Raw genomic sequence first — 17,749 nt, 5'->3', positions numbered from 1 at the left:
AAGAGATTGATTTGCCTTTGAAAAACATTTTGATTTTGAGTATCCAGACCGCCTGCTGCACCTTCCTAGTACACCTGTGGTCTCCGGACTACAGAACTGTTGGGAACTGTTGTTCTCTGCTTAAGATCCAAACTGTCAGAGTCTCTTTTGCTATGGGCTCACGGAAGAAAATAATCAGAGTAATAATAAGGTTGTTTTGGGAGGAGCCCATCAAGGGAAGCTGTGCAGGGCTTTGATTATCCACCTCCCTGGCCCAGATTCTTTTGCCTTTGGACACTTGACAGGGGATCCACCTGAAGGGATCTCTTCAGATTCCAGAATAATAAGTCAAGCTATTCAGGGTAGCTCCGTCAGTTTCTCCTGTGGGCTTAATCATCGTTTCCCTTTTCCGTTTTTTGCATGTACAGCATATTTCTGACTTGCCATTCCATCCTGACAGTTCTTTATTCACGGTGTGTTTGTAACTTTTTATTAAAATATGAACTTAATTAGCATTAAACTTATCCTTAACACACTAGCAGTAAACAAGATGGGAGTTTGTGTCAGGCATGAAAAATCAGGTCCACACACGAAGGCCTAATTAAACTAATGCCCAGGGATATTCTCAACTAACGTAGCCCCTGTTTGGAGTAGATATGGGTCAAAAGAATTCGGGGGTGGGTGGGGTGGGGTGTTGGACTTAGTCCACTTGTGGCTACCTGGGAATTCCTGGCTATCTCTCTTTAACTTCGCTCCCAGATACTGCCACTCCTTCCCTTAAAGTTCACTTTCCTTTTCGTCAATGTGTGTGAAATTTCAAAGCCCATTTTCCTAGTTAAATACCCACCAGTTATAGGCCACAGAATACTTTTAAAAATTGAGGAGTGGGGGGTTGCTCCGTTCATCCCAACCTATGGCCCTTATCACAGTCCACCCTAAGCCAGTGTAGCATTGTAACATCATGTTCCATATCAGCCAGCTATTTAACTTTCTGGGCATGACAGTTGAAGATTAGGCTAATCTTTATCTGCCACTACTATGTCGTATATCGATTGTAATGTATACTTAAGGCGCTGCAGAAAGTTCATGTGAGAAATGTATCCTGTATTATTGTATGAGAGATTTCTGAAATCGTTTTGCTGCTTTTATTGTGGCTCAACTCTGTAGCTAGTCTTGTCTTACAAATAAATCCGACTTAATTTATGGTTTCATAGTTACCACCTTACACTTCCTTCTCAGGTGAGGGAAGCTGCCGTTCAGGGTGTCAGTGTAGTAAGCCAAAGCTGTTGACGTGTTAATGCCAGTTTAATACCATCTTAATCTTTCTTGGCTCACTTGCCTTTTCTCTTCCTCTGCAAGGTTTCCCTGGATGAGAAGAGCGCCACCATTGTTTACAACCCCAAAGAACAAACCCCACAGTCGCTCCAGGAAGCCATTGAAGACATGGGGTTTGATGCTGTTCTTGGCGACACCAACCCACACTCCGTTCCACATGACACCACTTTTCTTGCGATCCCCACCCAGGCGGCTCTAACCTGCGAACAGATTCGCACCGACCTCCTAAAGATCAAAGGCATCCTGGATGTGAAAATCTCTTCCGACAAAGCAACTCTAGTCGTAACCTTTATCTCTTCTATTCTAAGTAGCAAACAGATTAATCAAATAGTACCGGGATTAAATTCGGATAATGCATCACAAGATGAAAATCAAGGAACGTGTGAAGATGTAAGTTTAAACCAAATAAATGACGTGGTGCTGAGATTGAAAATAGAGGGGATGACGTGCCATTCCTGTACCAGCACCATTGAAGGAAAAATTGGCAAGCTGCAAGGGGTCAAGCGAATTAAAGGTAATTAAAAATAGAGCAACTTTGGGAGCTTTTGTCCTTTTAAACCATTTTCATCAGTTCTCCACTATGACCTGAATAGTCAAGTTAACTTCCAAGAGGTACAAAATATGGATGACAATTCTGTTTAGGGAGAAATCCACCTGTGGGTCCTTCATAAAGCCACCATTCGTAAAGCTACAATATTTCTAAAAAAATAACATCCAGCTTTTTGTATTCTTAAATATAACCAAGAAACAGAACCCATGCTGAGACCATACACATTTGAAATACCGTATTTTTCGGAGCATAAGACGCTCCGAAGTATAAAACGCATCTAGATTTTTGGGGAGGAAAACAAGGGAAAAATATCTGCTTCTGCCTCACAGCAATTTGCCTCCTTGCAACAAACATTATAGACAATATACACTGTTTGTAGTGTTATATTTCAGACTATACTTGTACAGATGCTGTTAAAAGTGATGTGCTTTCTGGAAGTATTGTTATTCTCTGCTATTTAAAAGAATAGCACTTTTTAAAACAATAGCTCTGGGCCTCTTCAGATCAAGGATTTATTTTAAAAAGCTTCTTCATTTTGTTAAGTTGTTTAGAATAATAATAAAGCAGTCTTTAAAAAATAAATCTAATAATTTGAACGTTCTATAGGCATTTATAGTTGTTGACTTACCTCCTTGTAGCAAACAGCCTGATTAGCACAAGAAAAAAAAACCTGTCTCCCAGCAATTTGCCACTGGAGCAAACAGCAAGTTTCCATTTCTCCCGATCATCAGCTGTTACAGGCTGCAGGGATGGCTATAGCTTATTGAAACCTCCGCAAGGCTCCGTTTGCTGCAAAGAGGTAAATTGCTGGGAGGCATAGGCCAAAGGGTTGGGGCCGGTGGGAGGGTGGGGGCTACATTCAGTGTGTAAAACACACCCAAATTTTCACCCTCTTTTAGGGGGGGAAAGGTGCATCTTTTACTCTGAAAAATACGGTAATCCCCCCCCCCCCCCATTCTAGTAAGTCATTAGGACTAGCAAGAAGGATGGGGGGTTCTTCCAAAACTGGAAAAAATAGGCAGAGACTCACCCAGCCTTCATGGCATGAAGTAACCGCTCCAGTTCCCTTCCCTTCCATGCCAAAAGCTAAATTCCACCTCTTTGCCCTGTGATTTATTTCTGTTGCCTGCTGTCACAGCAGTGATATAGTCTGTAAGTTCCTCCAGGCTTTTTCTAGCTGAACAAGAGGATGCTTTCCAAGTAAGTCTGTGCCAAACGCTCCATGGCTGAATAGTCTAACCCCCAAATTGCCTGTGTCAAGCACTCTGGACGTTACCTGTTTGAAAGGCCTCTCACAACACTCACAGATACTTCTGGACTGCTTGGAAGTATCAGGACGCAAACTGTTCCCCACTGGTTTTGGTGGGGTCGATGCCTAAACTGCATCAAGCTTTTTCAACCATGTCCAGAGTGAAACAGCTGTTGCGTTTTTTTCCAGGCATGGAATGAACAAGTATACTAAAAGCCCCAAAGAGATTCATTTCCAATTCTAGCAACTTTTAAGATGTGAGGACTTCAACTCCAGTATTCCCCAGCTAGCCATTCTGGCTGGGAAATTCTTGGAATTGAAATCCCTCCCGTCTTAAAGTTGCCACGGTTAAGAAGCACTGCCCAAGGCTATCGGTGGTGGCTATGGAGAGAGAGGAGCAGAGGAGGAGCAGAAAAGAAGTGGCTGGCTGGTTGGTGGGATGTGACATGCTGAGAGCTGCTGAGGGGAGGAGAACAGATGGCACATTCCCCCCCTCTCTTTTTCTCACGTCCCTGCTCAGAACCAGCCACTGCCAGAAAACAGCAGCCTCTGGGCTAGGTTTTCAGTCCCCTGATTTCCAGCTCCTCAAGTTAGCTAGACCATTAACTTACAGGAAGTCTTTTCATGGATAAACATTTTACAGAATACCAAGAGAGAATCACGCCAACCTTTCTTCATTTGCCTTGCAGTTTCCCTGGATAATCAGGAAGCCGTGGTCTCGTACCAGCCTCACCTCATTACATCAGAAGAAATAAAGAAGCAAATTGAAGTGGCAGGATTCATCGCCTCCGTAAAGAAAATGCCTAAACCGCTCCAGCTCGGCTCTATTGACATAGAGCGGCTCAAGAGCAGCCAAACCAAACGCTCGGAAAGGACCCCGCGGGAAAGTTCCGAAGGCGAGCTGAGCGTGAAGACCGTCACCTTCCGTGTGGATGGCATGCACTGCAATTCGTGCGTGTTCAATATCCAGAGCAGCCTCTCGGCGCTTCCTTCGGTGAGCCGCATCACGGTGTCTTTGCAAGAGAAGTCGGCCGTTGTCCAGTATAACCCCGCCCTCATCAGCCTCGGTGCGCTCAGAAGGGAGATTGAGGCCGTCTCCCCGGGGACTTTCAAGGTCTGTGTTTTGGACGCCCACGAAAAGGCCGAGCAGCCGAACAACTCCAAATCCCCATCGAAGTCTTCTCTTCCAGCAGCTGTCCAGAACATCGAGCCTCATCCCCTGATGCTGGTGACCGTCATCCACATCGAAGGAATGACGTGCCATTCGTGCGTGCAGTCGATCGAGGGGCTCATTTCACAGAAGCCTGGTGTGAAATCAGTCTGTGTGTCGTTGCGGGACCGAAATGGGACTATTGAATATGACCCAACTCTGACCTCTCCAGCCGATTTAAAAAACTCAATTGAAGACATGGGCTTTGACGCATCCATAGCTGGTAAGCTATTCCTTAGATTTCAGGCAGAATTGAGAAGACAACCACAGCTGTTTCTTTAGGACAGGGGTGTCCAAACTTGGGAACTTTAAGACTTGTGGACATCAACTCCCAGAATTCCCCAGCCAGCCGCTGGGGAATTCTGGGAGTTGAAGTCCACAAGTCTTAAAGTTCCCAAGTTTGGACACCCCTGCTTTAGGAGAAGGATTTCTTGGGGGGCGGGGGGAGCGTATTATGCGGGGTAATGTAATTTACTTAACGGGACTGGTTTATTTGGGTGGAGGAGGGGTTGCAGCACATGCACATGAGTTGTGCTTCAAGGCAAGCAATGGACTGAAGGGCGTGGTGGGTTGCTTCTCCCCTCCAGTCCTGGGTTTTCAGGCCAGTCAGTCGCCTAGAAGCTCATCTAGCCAATGACAGGATCATTCCAGAAAGGATGGGTAACCAATGTGCCTACGGTAAATACATTCGTGCTTTGCTTTTTGCTCTTTTGCTTTTGTTTTGTGGGGGATGGGGGATTCCACATTGTTTCCACAACTTTTCTAATGATCCCCCTGCAGGAGTAATCCTGCACTGCTCGAGAGGGTCCTGCAACGTAGTATTGCGCTGACTGCGCCCCATTCATGCAACCTGCATTTTCCTTAAAGCGGATTTAAAGATCAACCTTACAACTTTCTGAGCAGCAAGTGGCTGTTTCTTTTCCCTTTGAGCAGCCGGTTTGTCATCTTAGTCCACTGTAGGGAAATCACTCTTGGTGCCATTAGGGGAGGCCGGATGGGAAAGGCGCGGGGTCAGGCACAGCATCCTTCCAGTTGTGGTGTCCGGTTGCCCTGAAAATGACTTGGATCCCCATGATTTGCTCTGCTCTGCATACCCCATCTTATGATTAGATGTGGTGAAGGGTGATTGGTAGCCTCCTCTCAGCTATCTTAGAGCACCTAGTTATACTAGATTTTGGGGGGAATGCAGAAATTCTCCATATTTCAGTATCTTCTGAGAAAACTCAAGGAAAACAAAAGGAATGTAGGAGCAAGCCCAGTTTCCTTGCTGTTTGTGGTTTCCTTTTGCACCCTGATGTTCCTACATTCGCCCTGAGCTTTTTTCATTCTGCAAGCCACACTTACGGCGGTAGCAAGGGGCCCTGGGCAGAGAAGGGCATCCTTTTGGGCTCATGGGATACATTTGGAGTTTGGGAAAATTCTTAAGACAAATCAGTGTGGTGTTGCAAAAAAATAATAATCATGCATTAAGTGCGTCCCAAATTTAACTCCTCCTGTGCCATAGAACCTTCCTGGCTGATTTGTGTCCAGTTGCGCTGTCTCAGCCCAGCCTGCCTGCCTGGGTTGGTGCTCTGGGAGAAAATTGGAGAAAGGGGGGCTGTGGGAAAGGCCTTGAGTGTCTGGAGGAAAGACAGTGACGCATCTAACTGATAAATATAAAGGACTCTTTCACAACATGATGACAATGATAGGCTGGCCAGTTTCAAGATCGCCCAGTTCTTCCTTTCCCAGTCCTGCAGTGTCTGTTTATGTGGTACCCAGTTGCACTTCTGGAAGGAAAGGAGGAGCATATCCATCCCCATTATTTGTTTCTGTCTACTGTATTAAGATGAAGGGACCATGGCTCGGTGGTTTAAGTTGCTGAGCTTGTCAGTTGGAGAGCTGACAGCTCAGGTTCGAGACATGAGTGCCATGTAAAGGGGTGAGCTCCTGTTACTTGCCCTGGCTCCTGCCCACCTAGCAATTTGAAAGCATGAACATGCAAGCAGAGTAATAGGTACCACTTTGGAGGGAAGATAACAGCGTTCTGTGCACTTTTGGCGTACAGCCATCCTGGCCACATGACCACAGAAGTTGTCTTCGGACAACGTTGGCTCCCTCAGCCGAGAAATGAAGATGAGCATTGTGCCCTAGAGACGGGCACAACTGACAGGAAAACCTTTACCTTATATTGAGAGGGGCACGTGGCTCAGCGGTCAAAGACACTGAGGTTGTCAGCTGGAGACCCGAGCTCTACACGATGGGAGTGAGCTCCGGTTACTTACCGCAGCTCTTGCCCACCTAGCAGTTTGAAAGCATGCAAATGTGAGTAGATTAATAGGTACCACGTTGGTAACAGTGTTCCAAGTGCCTTGGCGTATAGTCATGCTGGCCACATGGCCGTGGAAATGTTTTTGGACAACGCTGACTCCCTGAGCTAGGAAACGGAAGTGAGCACGATCCCCAGATTTGGACAAGGGAAACACTTTACCTTTATCTACTGTATTAATTTTACTTTTTAACTAAAAGAAAAATTTCTTAAAAACTAAAGCCAGGTGGGACAGGGAGCTTAGGCATCCAGACAGCGTATCTACTCCTGTCATGAGAATGCAGTTGCTGTATTTTTCGGAGTATAAGATGCATCTTTTTTGCCCCAGAAAAGAGGTTGAAAATCTGGGTGCATCTTATACACTGAATACAGCATTTTTTGCCTACTGAAACCCCACCCCCTTCACAAAAATGGAGGTTCAGAGGGTTTGGGAGGTCTGCAGAGTGCAAAAACTTTTTTTTAACTTACCTCTTCGAAATCATGGTGCGTCTTATACTCCGGTGCGTCTTATACTCTGAAAAATGCGGTAGTCGAAGAGCCTGGGACATTGTTTTATGATGATAATTTTCTTCTGCCAGGACCGCCAAGCCCAGATCCCATGGTGCTCATCACTCAGCCTTCCCAGGAGAGGCTGGCTAGAACTAAAGAAAGCAAGTTGCCCAAAGCAGTCGCTCATGCCAACCTGTCGCCAGCTGCGAACAGATCGGGCTTGAAGGCACCGTCCAAATGCTACATTCAGATCACTGGCATGACCTGCGCTTCTTGCGTGGCAAACATTGAGAGGAACCTGAAGAGGGAAGATGGTAAGAAACCTTTCCGTAAGGCGGATTAACCTTTGCGGTCACGGAGTTTATGCCTGAAGTTGACCAGATCTCAGGTGAAGGAAGAAGGAGAGCTGTTCTGATTTGAACTCCTGCTCAAGGATGAGGCAAAGGTCCATGTGGTACAAGAAGAAGTGTGTCCTTCTCTCCCCCCACTCCCCATGCAGGTTTTAACATTTGGTCTTTGGGTGGGGGGATCTTACCTGATTCACTTGGACCGCCGCAAATCACCCTTTTTCCCCCTGAAGGTTGTCACTAATGCAGGATGCTCTGAACAGACTTTGGCATTTTTACTGTGCTAGAGTTTTTTCAAATTTCATTTTCCATATTTTTGGAGAATAAAAGGAATCACTTGTGAAAGGAGTCCCACAAATCAAGGTTTTAGGGAGCAGCAGCACGACCTCTCTGGACCTGGGCCATGAGATGTCATAAGAAAATCTGTTTTACACTGACAAAAATACCAGCGTGGTGTGTATATTCAGGACAGCATACTGATTATGTTTTCCCCTAAACCAGGGGTATCCAAACTTGGCAACTTTACGACTTGTGGACTTCAACTCCCAGAATTCCCCAGCCAGCCATGCTGGCTGGGGAATTCTGGGAGTTGAAGTCCACAAGTCTTAAAGTTCCCAAGTTGGACACCCCTGCCCTAAAGTTTGCTAAGTGTGATTCCCTCTTTCTAGGAATATGCTCTGTGCTCGTTGCTCTGATGGCTGGGAAGGCTGAAGTGAGATACGACCCTTCCGTCATCCAGCCCCCGACTGTAGCAGAGAGGATTAGAGAACTGGGGTTTGGTGCTACTGTGCTGGAGGATTATGAGGAAGGAGATGGCGTCTTGGAGCTGATTGTAAGCACATTGTTTCACTATCAACACACAATGCATCTGGCAGCATTTCATAGCACGTATAGAAAGGATGGAAGCACTTGGGTAACTGCAGCATATCAGGGCTTCTGAAAAACTTCGAAGTCCTGCTGGTGTTACCATATTTTTCAGAGTATAAGATGCACCTTTTTCCACCCTAAAAGAGCATGGAAATGTTGGTGCCTCTTATACACCGAATACAGCCATTTTTGGCCTCCCAAAGTCCCGCATCCTGTTTTTCACAAAAACAGGCACTTTTGCCTTCTCCCAGCCCTGCTGAAAGCCTGCAGAGTGCTCCTGGGGGCCGGGGAGGACAAAAACTTTTTTTTCTTACTTACCTCTTTGAAATCTTGGTGCATCTTATACACCGCTGCATCTTATAGTCTGAAAAATACGGTATATCTAAGTGAGACCACATTGAAGTGGCAGCCCCAGCCCTCCAACTCCACCTTCTTGCTTTTCTTTAGGGGAACTTTGCCTGTCTAAACATGTTTAGGTGGACGTGTCCTTCAATGTAGCAATCCTTCCCCTCAAAATTATAATTAAAACCCATTCCATTTGCTGCCGTATCTACTTTTGCCTATGTACCAAAAGGTTTGGGCATGTTTCTGTTGCTGTTTTCAAGTTTCTTGTCTTAGTGGGATTCCCCCCCCCCCCCCCCCCCCGCTTTCCTCAAACAGAAGTGGGCTTTTGTATATTTTCATTTGTTTGCTTTTTTCTCATGTCCATCGCAGTTTTTCCCCTGTTGGTCAGGAAGGCAAAGAATGCACTTTGCAGGATAGGGCTGTATGCAGACCGGGAAACACAACTGCTAACTGACAGAATGGGTGGGTGTTGAGATGCAGAGCAAATAACAGATTTTCCCAACTCCTCCAGAGTTTTACTCTTTGGTGGACTGTTAAAAATCTTAATCGTATCTATTTATCTATCTGTGCGTTTCCATTCTGCAAGAGTAGAAGGAGTGATTTGTTTGTTTGTTTGTTTTGCTAGTTTCTCGCCTTTCATTATTTTTTCAAACAAATTCAAGGCAGCGAGCATATTCCAGATACTTTCCTCTGCCTGTAGTCCCCACTACAACCACCCTGTGCGGTGAGTAAGACTTGAGAGAATGTGACTGGCCCAAGTCACCCAGGTGGCTTTCATGGCTAAGGCAGGACTAGAACTCAGTCTCCTGGTTTCTAACCTAGTGCCTTAACCACTAAGCCAACTGTGACTCTATTTAGCAGTTTGAAAGCAGAACAATTACAGAAGCATAACAAAAGCAATAAGCTAGCCCAAATCTTGCCCAAAGATTAGAAGTTTTTTTTTGGGGGGGGGAATTCTATCACCTTTCATCATGTTATTCTCCGATTCATTATTCATCACGCAGGCAAAACTATTCTTTAAGAAACAATATTCTGCAAACAAAGTTTTTTTTCTCACACAGGTAAGAGGGATGACTTGTGCCTCGTGTGTTCATAAAATAGAATCGACCCTTATGAAAACCAAAGGGGTTTTGTACAGCTCAGTGGCTCTTGCAACCAATAAAGCCCATGTTAAGTATGATCTGGAGATCATTGGCCCTCGAGATATTATACAGATTATACAGGTAAGTATTTTGCCAGTACAGTTTCTCTGTTTGTGAGCTTGCTATATATATACAATGGTTGTGTATGTATGTATGTATGTATGTATGTATGTATGTATGTATGTGTGTGTGTGTTACAACCCCTGGTATGCCCAAATATGGGAGGGAGCTCACTGCTCCCCCTTTCTGTCCTTCGGCTCATTACAGAAGACCATCTAGGCAGAAAACCATATTTTTATTTTTAATGTTGCCTTTGCTATGTTTGTGTTGTATTTGTGCTGATAAATAAATAAAGGGAGACTAGTATAGATCTATTTCAAGCTATTTAGCTCTCATCAGCTAGCCATACCCTTACTGGGATTAGAACCTGGGCTGTCTAAGCAACAGGCTCTCCTCCTTATCAGCTGAGCCAGGGAAATAGGTATGTATTTGTGTTACAACCCCTGGTATGCCCAAATATGGAAGGCATATTTGGGCATACCAGGGGTTGTAACACAAATACAAATACATACCTATTTCCCTGGCTCAGCTGATAAGGAGGAGAGCCTGTGGCTTAGTGGCTAATACATCTGCCTAATATGTAATACAGCCCAGGTTCTAATCCCAGTAAGGGTATAGCTAGCTGATGAGAGCTAAATAGCTTGAAATAGATCTATACTAGTCTCCCTTTATTTATTTATCAGCACAAATACAACACACACACACACACACACACACACACACACACACACACACACACATATATATAATTTTGTTTTGTTATTTTATTTTATTATATAGATTTATTTTCTCCCCATAAAAGTCACTGTAACTAAGTAGAGGAAACTCTGAAAGAAGAGGCTGAATATGGAAGCTGCTTTGAAGTTGGAATTTTCTGATCCCACTACGTGACTATAACAAAATGCTAGGTTTAGGATTGAAACTTAGGTTCTCCCAGTTGGGTTTATGTTCTTATTCTTCCCCCCCCCCCCCTCCCACCACATTACAATTCCTTATTTCTTGTATCTGTTTGTTCAGGCTCTTAGCTGTTGCCAGAGTTCTATTGTTGTTAGTTTATAACATTCATTCTAAAGCAACTGGTTTTTGGACAGTGGTTGTTTAATAATATGCAGAAATGTCTAAACTTTTAAAGCAACTCTGATGAAGAGTCAGTTTCCCTTTGCTGATAGTCTATGTCTTACTAATTTTTAGCTAAGATCTGTGGGAAATTTGCATATCCACATTATGTCTCTTTCCAGAATCTAGGATTTAATGCTACTTTGGTAAAGAAAGACCGATCTGCTAGCCACTTAGACCACAAGCAGGAAATAAGGCAGTAAGTCCTTTTGGGTGTTTATTTGTAGTTTTGCACATGTTTCCTAAAACATTATTCCCACCCCCACCCCCATAACTATATACTGTCTTTTGAAATTTTACCTAAGTTCTTAAGTTTTGATGGTTTATTCAATATTATCTTGTCCGCTTATTATTTAGGTGGAGACAGTCCTTCCTTGTAAGCCTCATTTTCTGCATCCCTGTAATGGGGCTCATGATTTACATGATGGTGATGGAAAGTCACATGTCGGCCATGTACGCGGCTTCTAACATGACTCAAGAGGAGATAGAAGACCACCAGCCATCCATGTTCCTGGAGCAGCAGATTCTTCCTGGGTTGTCCATTATGAATTTGCTCTCCTTTTTATTGTGTGTTCCTGTTCAGGCAAGTAGAAAGAGGGGCCAGTCCTTCAGATGGCAGGACACAGATGTCATGGCCCAATTCCTTTTAGGGTTAGGGTGAAGGATTAATCTCGGTACGTACCATATTTTTTGGAGTATAAGACGCACCCTTTTCCCTAAAAAAAGAGGGTGAAAATCTGAGTGCGTCTTATACACTGAATACAGCATTCCCTCCCCCAGAAAAACCCCGCTCCCTTTGCAAAAATGGCCGCACATAGCCTTTAGGAGGCTTCCAGAGTGCCCCTGGGAGCTGGGGAGGGCTAAAATGAGCGAAAAAGGGGGCATCTTTTTCTTGTTTTTGCCCCCCCCCCCAGCCCCCAGGAGCACTCTATGAGCCTCCTAAAGGCTATGCATGCCCGGTTTTTTGACAAAAAAAAAAAAAACAGGCCCATTTTGGGGAGGTCTGCAGAGGGCAAAAACTTTTTTTTAATTTGCCTCTTCAAAATCTTGGTGGATCTTATACCCCGGTGCGTCTTATACTCCCAAAAATACGGTAATTGTGAAACACTGACTAAGTCTCTTTGGGAGAGTAAAATTCAGAGTACCTCTTTAGTGCTTAGGTAGAGCATGCGATTGTGTGGATGGTCACCAGAAAGTGCCAAGTGTCCAGTAGGCACCCTCCTTTACAGATAACCTTTGACTCTACTCTTTCACCAAAAGACTAACCCACAGGTTCGTTTATTGAAATAGTTTCCCTTTTCTATTCTTTTGGAAGAAAGTCAAGAGTAATGTTTTTATTTCGTGTATTTCTGTCCAAATGTTTTGTTATTTTCAGTATCATTTTTCCCTTGACGTTCAGTGGGAGACTTTTCTTCCTGGTGAAAAATCTCTGGCGCCACTAAACAAAATGCATTTCACAATTATTCTGAATTTCTTCCGAAACCAAACTTGTTGAGGGGGGGGGGGGGAGGTAAAGGAAAGGATGGAGAAGATGGAGAATAAGGAGGGCCCTGTTGAATTTTGCTAGCCAGGCAGAGCAGCCGCACAAGAAGAGGTTCCTCTAGAACAGTGTTTTTCAACCTTGGCAACTTGAAGATGTCCGGACTTCAACTCCCAGAATTCCCCAGAAGTCCGGACATCTTCAAGTTGCCAAGGTTGAAAAACACTGTTCTAGAACTCCCTACTTGCTCTGTTGGATGCCCCTTAGGAATCCGATGCTTGCCTGCCAAGTCCAGCGTAGATGGGAGGTTGTCTTCTTGAGATGCTAAGAGGGAAACTCCTGTGAATTTTCTCCTGAAATTTGGCAGTGAGCCAGCATTTGGCTCCCCGTTTTCCGTCTTTCGGTGTAGATGTGCTTCTGACATTTCCTCTTCTTGCAGTTCTTCGGAGGCTGGCACTTCTACATTCAAGCCTACAAAGCGCTGAAGCATAAAACAGCCAACATGGACGTGCTGATCGTTCTGGCCACGACCATCGCCTTTGTCTACTCCTCCGTAGTTCTTCTGGTTGCAATGGCCGAGCAGGCGACGGCCAATCCGGTGACTTTCTTTGACACACCGCCAATGCTCTTCGTCTTCATCGCGTTGGGGCGCTGGTTGGAACATGTGGCTAAGGTCAGGGCAAAAGAGTTCTGGTTCAGGGTGGCGGTGATGGTGGAGGGAAACTATGCTTTCAAGTTACCCGCCACGCTCTGTACGTAGCTGTGTTTAACTACAACTTGGGTGTTATTAAAAACGTACGTTTCAATTGAGAGAATATCTGTAACAACAATATACTACTACACATACACACATGCATTGCATTGGCATCCTTCAGTCTCAAAAGACTATGGAATCGTGCTCTGGAAAGAGGTCAAAGCTGGAGTGTCCTCTCCAGAGTATGAGGCCTGGGTAGATTAATATGGAGGGTAGACTGTTACCCAAGCAGCAGATCCCCCTTCTCCACATCGCTGAAATAGTCCAATGGAACATTAGAGCCGATACGATTGCTTCCAGCTGCGTCGCAGGAGTTACCAAAACGTGGTTGTACACAGTCACGAACTGCTTCTGAGACTCCGGCTCTGGATTTTGCCTGGAGGTTGACTCCCGAAGCCTTTTCCAGTAGTGGAAAGAGCCACAAGGCAGTGGGGGTTTGTCATCAGAGTTTCCCTTCTCCTAGAAGATCGCTCTGCTGCTTTGTCTGCCGTTGGGGCATAGAGCCCTCTTCCGTCTTCAAAACCGTGGACCGTCTTCTCTGAGGGCTAAAGTTCCTGAGAAGGGGGCACCCAAGAGACGGCCTGATCCCTCACCTCCCTGCTCTTCCCTTGTTTTTTCTTCACTTCCTGCTTGATGGACGGCCAATTGGGAGTCGCTTAATGCACACAAATGCCACTCAGCTCCCTTCCAGGCCTTCTTCAAGAAGGCTGAAAGGCTGCAAGAGAGGGAGGCAGCCAGCTTTGTGGTGTGTGTGTGTGTAAAGCCGCCATCCTGGGCCCAACATTTGGGAAGGCAAGCTCTGCTGTCACAAGCCAGGACAAAGGGTGAGTGATGGAGGAGTGACCTCCTTCAAAAACTTTGGTCCAGCTGACCTGGCTGAGAGCACCTCATAAGGGCCCCTTTCCAGGGTTTTCTTTTTCCTTGCTAGCTTGTGAGGAAACTCTCATGGTTAAAGACCTCTTGCTTAACCTGTGATTTTGATGCTGGCAATGCATTTCTGTGGTGCTTTGAACATAGAACACCTTTTAATCTTTTTTAGGGTAAAACATCAGAGGCCCTCGCGAAGCTAATTTCACTACAAGCAACAGAAGCAACGATTGTTACTTTAGGTCCAGATAACATCCTCGTGAGGTATTTCCGGTTCTGTGGTGGCTTTTTAATGAAATATTTATATGCTGCAGTGTTTCGTTCCCTGTTATTTCCTTGGAGTCTTTACTTCCGTATTGTACCAGGTAACATTCGGCCTATGCAGTTCAGTGTCAATTATAAATCTTTGTAAATGAGACAAGAGTTGCATATATAAACTCCCCAAAACATAATTTCAGCTGGGGATTTCCTTACATTACTCCAGCCTCCTGCAGATGAAGAAGACTTTGGACAGGAGTTTAAAAGAAAAGGGTTTTCTGTTGTGCAGGATTTAACAATCTGAACTTCTACATAGCTTCCATCGCTGAGTCTTGAATGTTCTGGCTTCTTCTGCAGCGAAGAGCAAGTGGATGTCGAACTAGTTCAGCGGGGTGACATCGTGAAGGTGGTCCCAGGTGGCAAGTTTCCCGTGGATGGCCGAGTGATTGAAGGACACTCGATGGTAGACGAATCGCTCATCACAGGCAAGCCGGAATAGGATTTCCTTTTTCTTTTTTCTTTTAGAAAGTTTTTTATTTTTCTCTTTCAAATTCATTCACAACTATGCACTCTTATAATTACTTTTAACATTTACTGTATCTTATTCATCGTTAATCGTTATCGTTATTTTCTTACAAATATATAGAGTACAGTTTGGGTCACTTTCTTGCCTCCATCTTATTTTGCAACAACTTTGCTCCTTCTCTCTTCTCAACCTCCCTTCTCTGCCTTGTTCTTTCCTCCCCTCCTTCCTCTTTTCTTCTTCCCCTCTCTTTTCCCCTCTCCCCCTCTCTCCTCCTCCACCTTACCCTCTCTCTTTTTTAAAAAAACTTTTTATTTTGTTTATGCAAACTTCACATCTTTGCAACGCATTACACTTCTTTTACATATCTATTGTGATTCTTTTATCTGTACCCTGTTTCCCCCAAAAATAAGACCTCCCCTGATAATAAGCCCAATTGGACTTTTGAGTGCCTGTGCTAAAATAAGTCCTCCCTGAAAATATTGCAACACAGCAGCAGCTATGAGGTGACCACGCTCACTGTCTCCTGCAATTCAAAAATAATAAGATCTCCATGAAAATAAGGCCAAGTGCTTATTTCGAGGGTCAAAAGAAAATAAGATCCTGTCTTATTTTCAGGGAAACACGGTACACGGTCCTATATAGCTATAACTTTATATATATGTGTGCATTTATATTATTTCATACATCTTTTTTCTTCATTCTATATATAACATTCTATATATTCTATGTATAACAACCTTTATTACATTTGAATTGTTTTGCATACATTTCCTATTATTTATTTGCTACAGTCTATTTTGTATTTCTATCTTTTAATCATTTTCCGGTTTTGTAGTTGTTTTTTAATTTGTTGATCTTTCTTTCTTCTTTTTTTTTTTTTTTTTTTTTGCTTTCCTGCTTCTTCCCCCCCCCCCTTTTTCCTCTAGCCAATTATACCATAAATCCCATATGGAGTAATATTCAGATTCTTCTTTCTCTTTTAATTCTTTCATGAGCCTATCCATCTCTGCACATTCCAATATTTCTCTCTCCTACTCTTAATTTCCCTCCCTTACTTTCTCTGCTTTTTCCTTTCCCTCCTCATCCTTCCTCCTTTCCATTGTTGCCCTCAGAATCGGTTTTCATGGGCCCTAGACTCCAGGCTGGGGGGGGGGGGGGGAGGGAAATTGTCAAAGAGCAGCTTCTATTTTGTTTTGTTTCTGATCTATGCAGGTGAAGCAATGCCCGTGATGAAAAAACCTGGAAGTTCAGTCATAGCAGGTTCGATTAATCAGAATGGATCCCTGTTGATCTCGGCAACCCACGTTGGGTCTGATACTACCCTCTGCCAGATCGTAAAGCTTGTGGAAGAAGCTCAGACATCAAAGGTAATTAGACTAACACAGTGTTTCTCAATCTTGGCAACTTGAAGATGTCCGGACTTCAACTCCCAGAATTCCCCAGCCAGCGAATGCTGGCTGGGGAATTCTGGGAGTTGAAGTCCGGGCATCTTCAAGTTGCCAAGATTGAGAAACACTGGACTAACACCTTTAGGTTTCTCTCCTGTCCGATGGCCGTGAGTGTAGACAGCAAGTTGGTAGCTTAAAGTTAGCTGCAGTCGTATGCTACTATATTATAACATAATCATCACATTATCATTAGAATTGCTAAAAACTAAGAGAAGGCAATAATAGAATTGTAAACCACAAAAGGAGAAATATATGCTGATACAGAAAGCTGTAAAAGTATATTGTTATGTTGTTTGTGTTTTTAACCTGTTTTGTATTTGTTTTTGCATTTGTTTTGTCTTGTTCTTTTTAAACTTGAAAATGTTTAATAAAATCTATTTTTAAAATGAAATAAAATAAAGTTAGCTGCAGTATATGGTTATGTAATATGCCGAACTGGTCTATGCAGTGAGATTTCAGCAAAATTTTGTTTCTCCTTTTTTTGGGGGCCATACCAATAATTATAGCATCAGCAAAGTTTGAGTTTTAAATACCTTTTCCCACTAAAAATCATGTATTACAAATCTGCAGGTTAAAACCCAAACCAGCTCAGCCTCAAAAAGGACTTCTAGAATTAATGTTGCTTCTTTTTCTCTCCTTCCATTGCTTTAGGCACCAATTCAGCAGTTTGCTGACAAACTGAGTGGCTATTTTGTTCCTTTCATTGTTGGAGTTTCTGTGATTACATTTTTTGCGTGGATTGTGATTGGCTTTGTCAATTTTCAACTGGTAGAAACCTATTTTCTTGTAAGTCTCTTTCCTTTTGTTTTTCATTTTTGTAAAGAAATGACCTGCAAAATCTGATTAGCCAAAAGGTTTCCTTTCTTGACTATTGTTCATATTCCCTATATTAGGTACGATAGATTAATTTGAATTTAAATAGCAAAAAAAAAAAAAAAAAGGGAAATACGATTCAGATGCATTGCTTCATAGAATGGTGTTTTTAAAATGTTGCTTTGCCTGCCTTACATTTACATTTTTCCTGATTTTTGCCCAATATTTAAATAGGATTTGTAATTCTATTCTAAATGCTAATAATTGCTAATAAAGATCCCTGAAAATGTGACTGGAAGAAAATGATCCGTGCTTTCACAAAGGAACTCTTATTTTATAGATCTCAGAGTGGGAAAGGCCCATTTTGACCATCAGTTGATCACCAGCTTAATGAAGAATAAATTATGTACAAAGGCAGTGCAAGTTCACACTTTCTGTAATATTTTTTAATGTTGGATCATAACGTTTAGTTGTATTCATTGTGATTAGTGAAAATGCTATTGTCCTCTCCTTTATGCAGTCATTGGAAGTTACAGCAGGAGGTTGAAATGTATTCCTTGAATGTTTCTCTTTGCTGACATTTGGTGTCTGACTCTAGCTGGATAG

At 43.5% G+C, this 17,749-nt stretch overlaps 1 protein-coding gene across 2 annotated transcripts in view; it reads left to right on the top strand.

Moving 5' to 3' along the window:
• Positions 1-17,749, top strand: part of ATP7A (ATPase copper transporting alpha) — a 47,325-nt gene that overhangs the window by 15,708 nt on the left and 13,868 nt on the right. For both annotated transcript variants that reach the window (XM_081963911.1, XM_081963910.1), the window contains 12 exons: positions 1,339-1,828; positions 3,803-4,546; positions 7,210-7,434; positions 8,136-8,299; positions 9,741-9,902; positions 11,120-11,196; positions 11,355-11,580; positions 12,917-13,150; positions 14,271-14,362; positions 14,714-14,841; positions 16,095-16,249; positions 16,982-17,116. In XM_081963911.1, coding sequence (XP_081820037.1) covers positions 1,339-1,828; positions 3,803-4,546; positions 7,210-7,434; positions 8,136-8,299; positions 9,741-9,902; positions 11,120-11,196; positions 11,355-11,580; positions 12,917-13,150; positions 14,271-14,362; positions 14,714-14,841; positions 16,095-16,249; positions 16,982-17,116 — 2,832 coding nt within the window. The remainder of the gene's footprint in view (positions 1-1,338; positions 1,829-3,802; positions 4,547-7,209; positions 7,435-8,135; positions 8,300-9,740; positions 9,903-11,119; positions 11,197-11,354; positions 11,581-12,916; positions 13,151-14,270; positions 14,363-14,713; positions 14,842-16,094; positions 16,250-16,981; positions 17,117-17,749) is intronic.

Source organism: Natrix helvetica (genome assembly GCF_964273705.1).
Source record: "Natrix helvetica genome assembly, chromosome: 11".
Classification (NCBI taxonomy): Eukaryota; Metazoa; Chordata; class Lepidosauria; order Squamata; family Natricidae; genus Natrix; species Natrix helvetica.
This window is presented reverse-complemented; position numbering and strand designations above follow the sequence as displayed.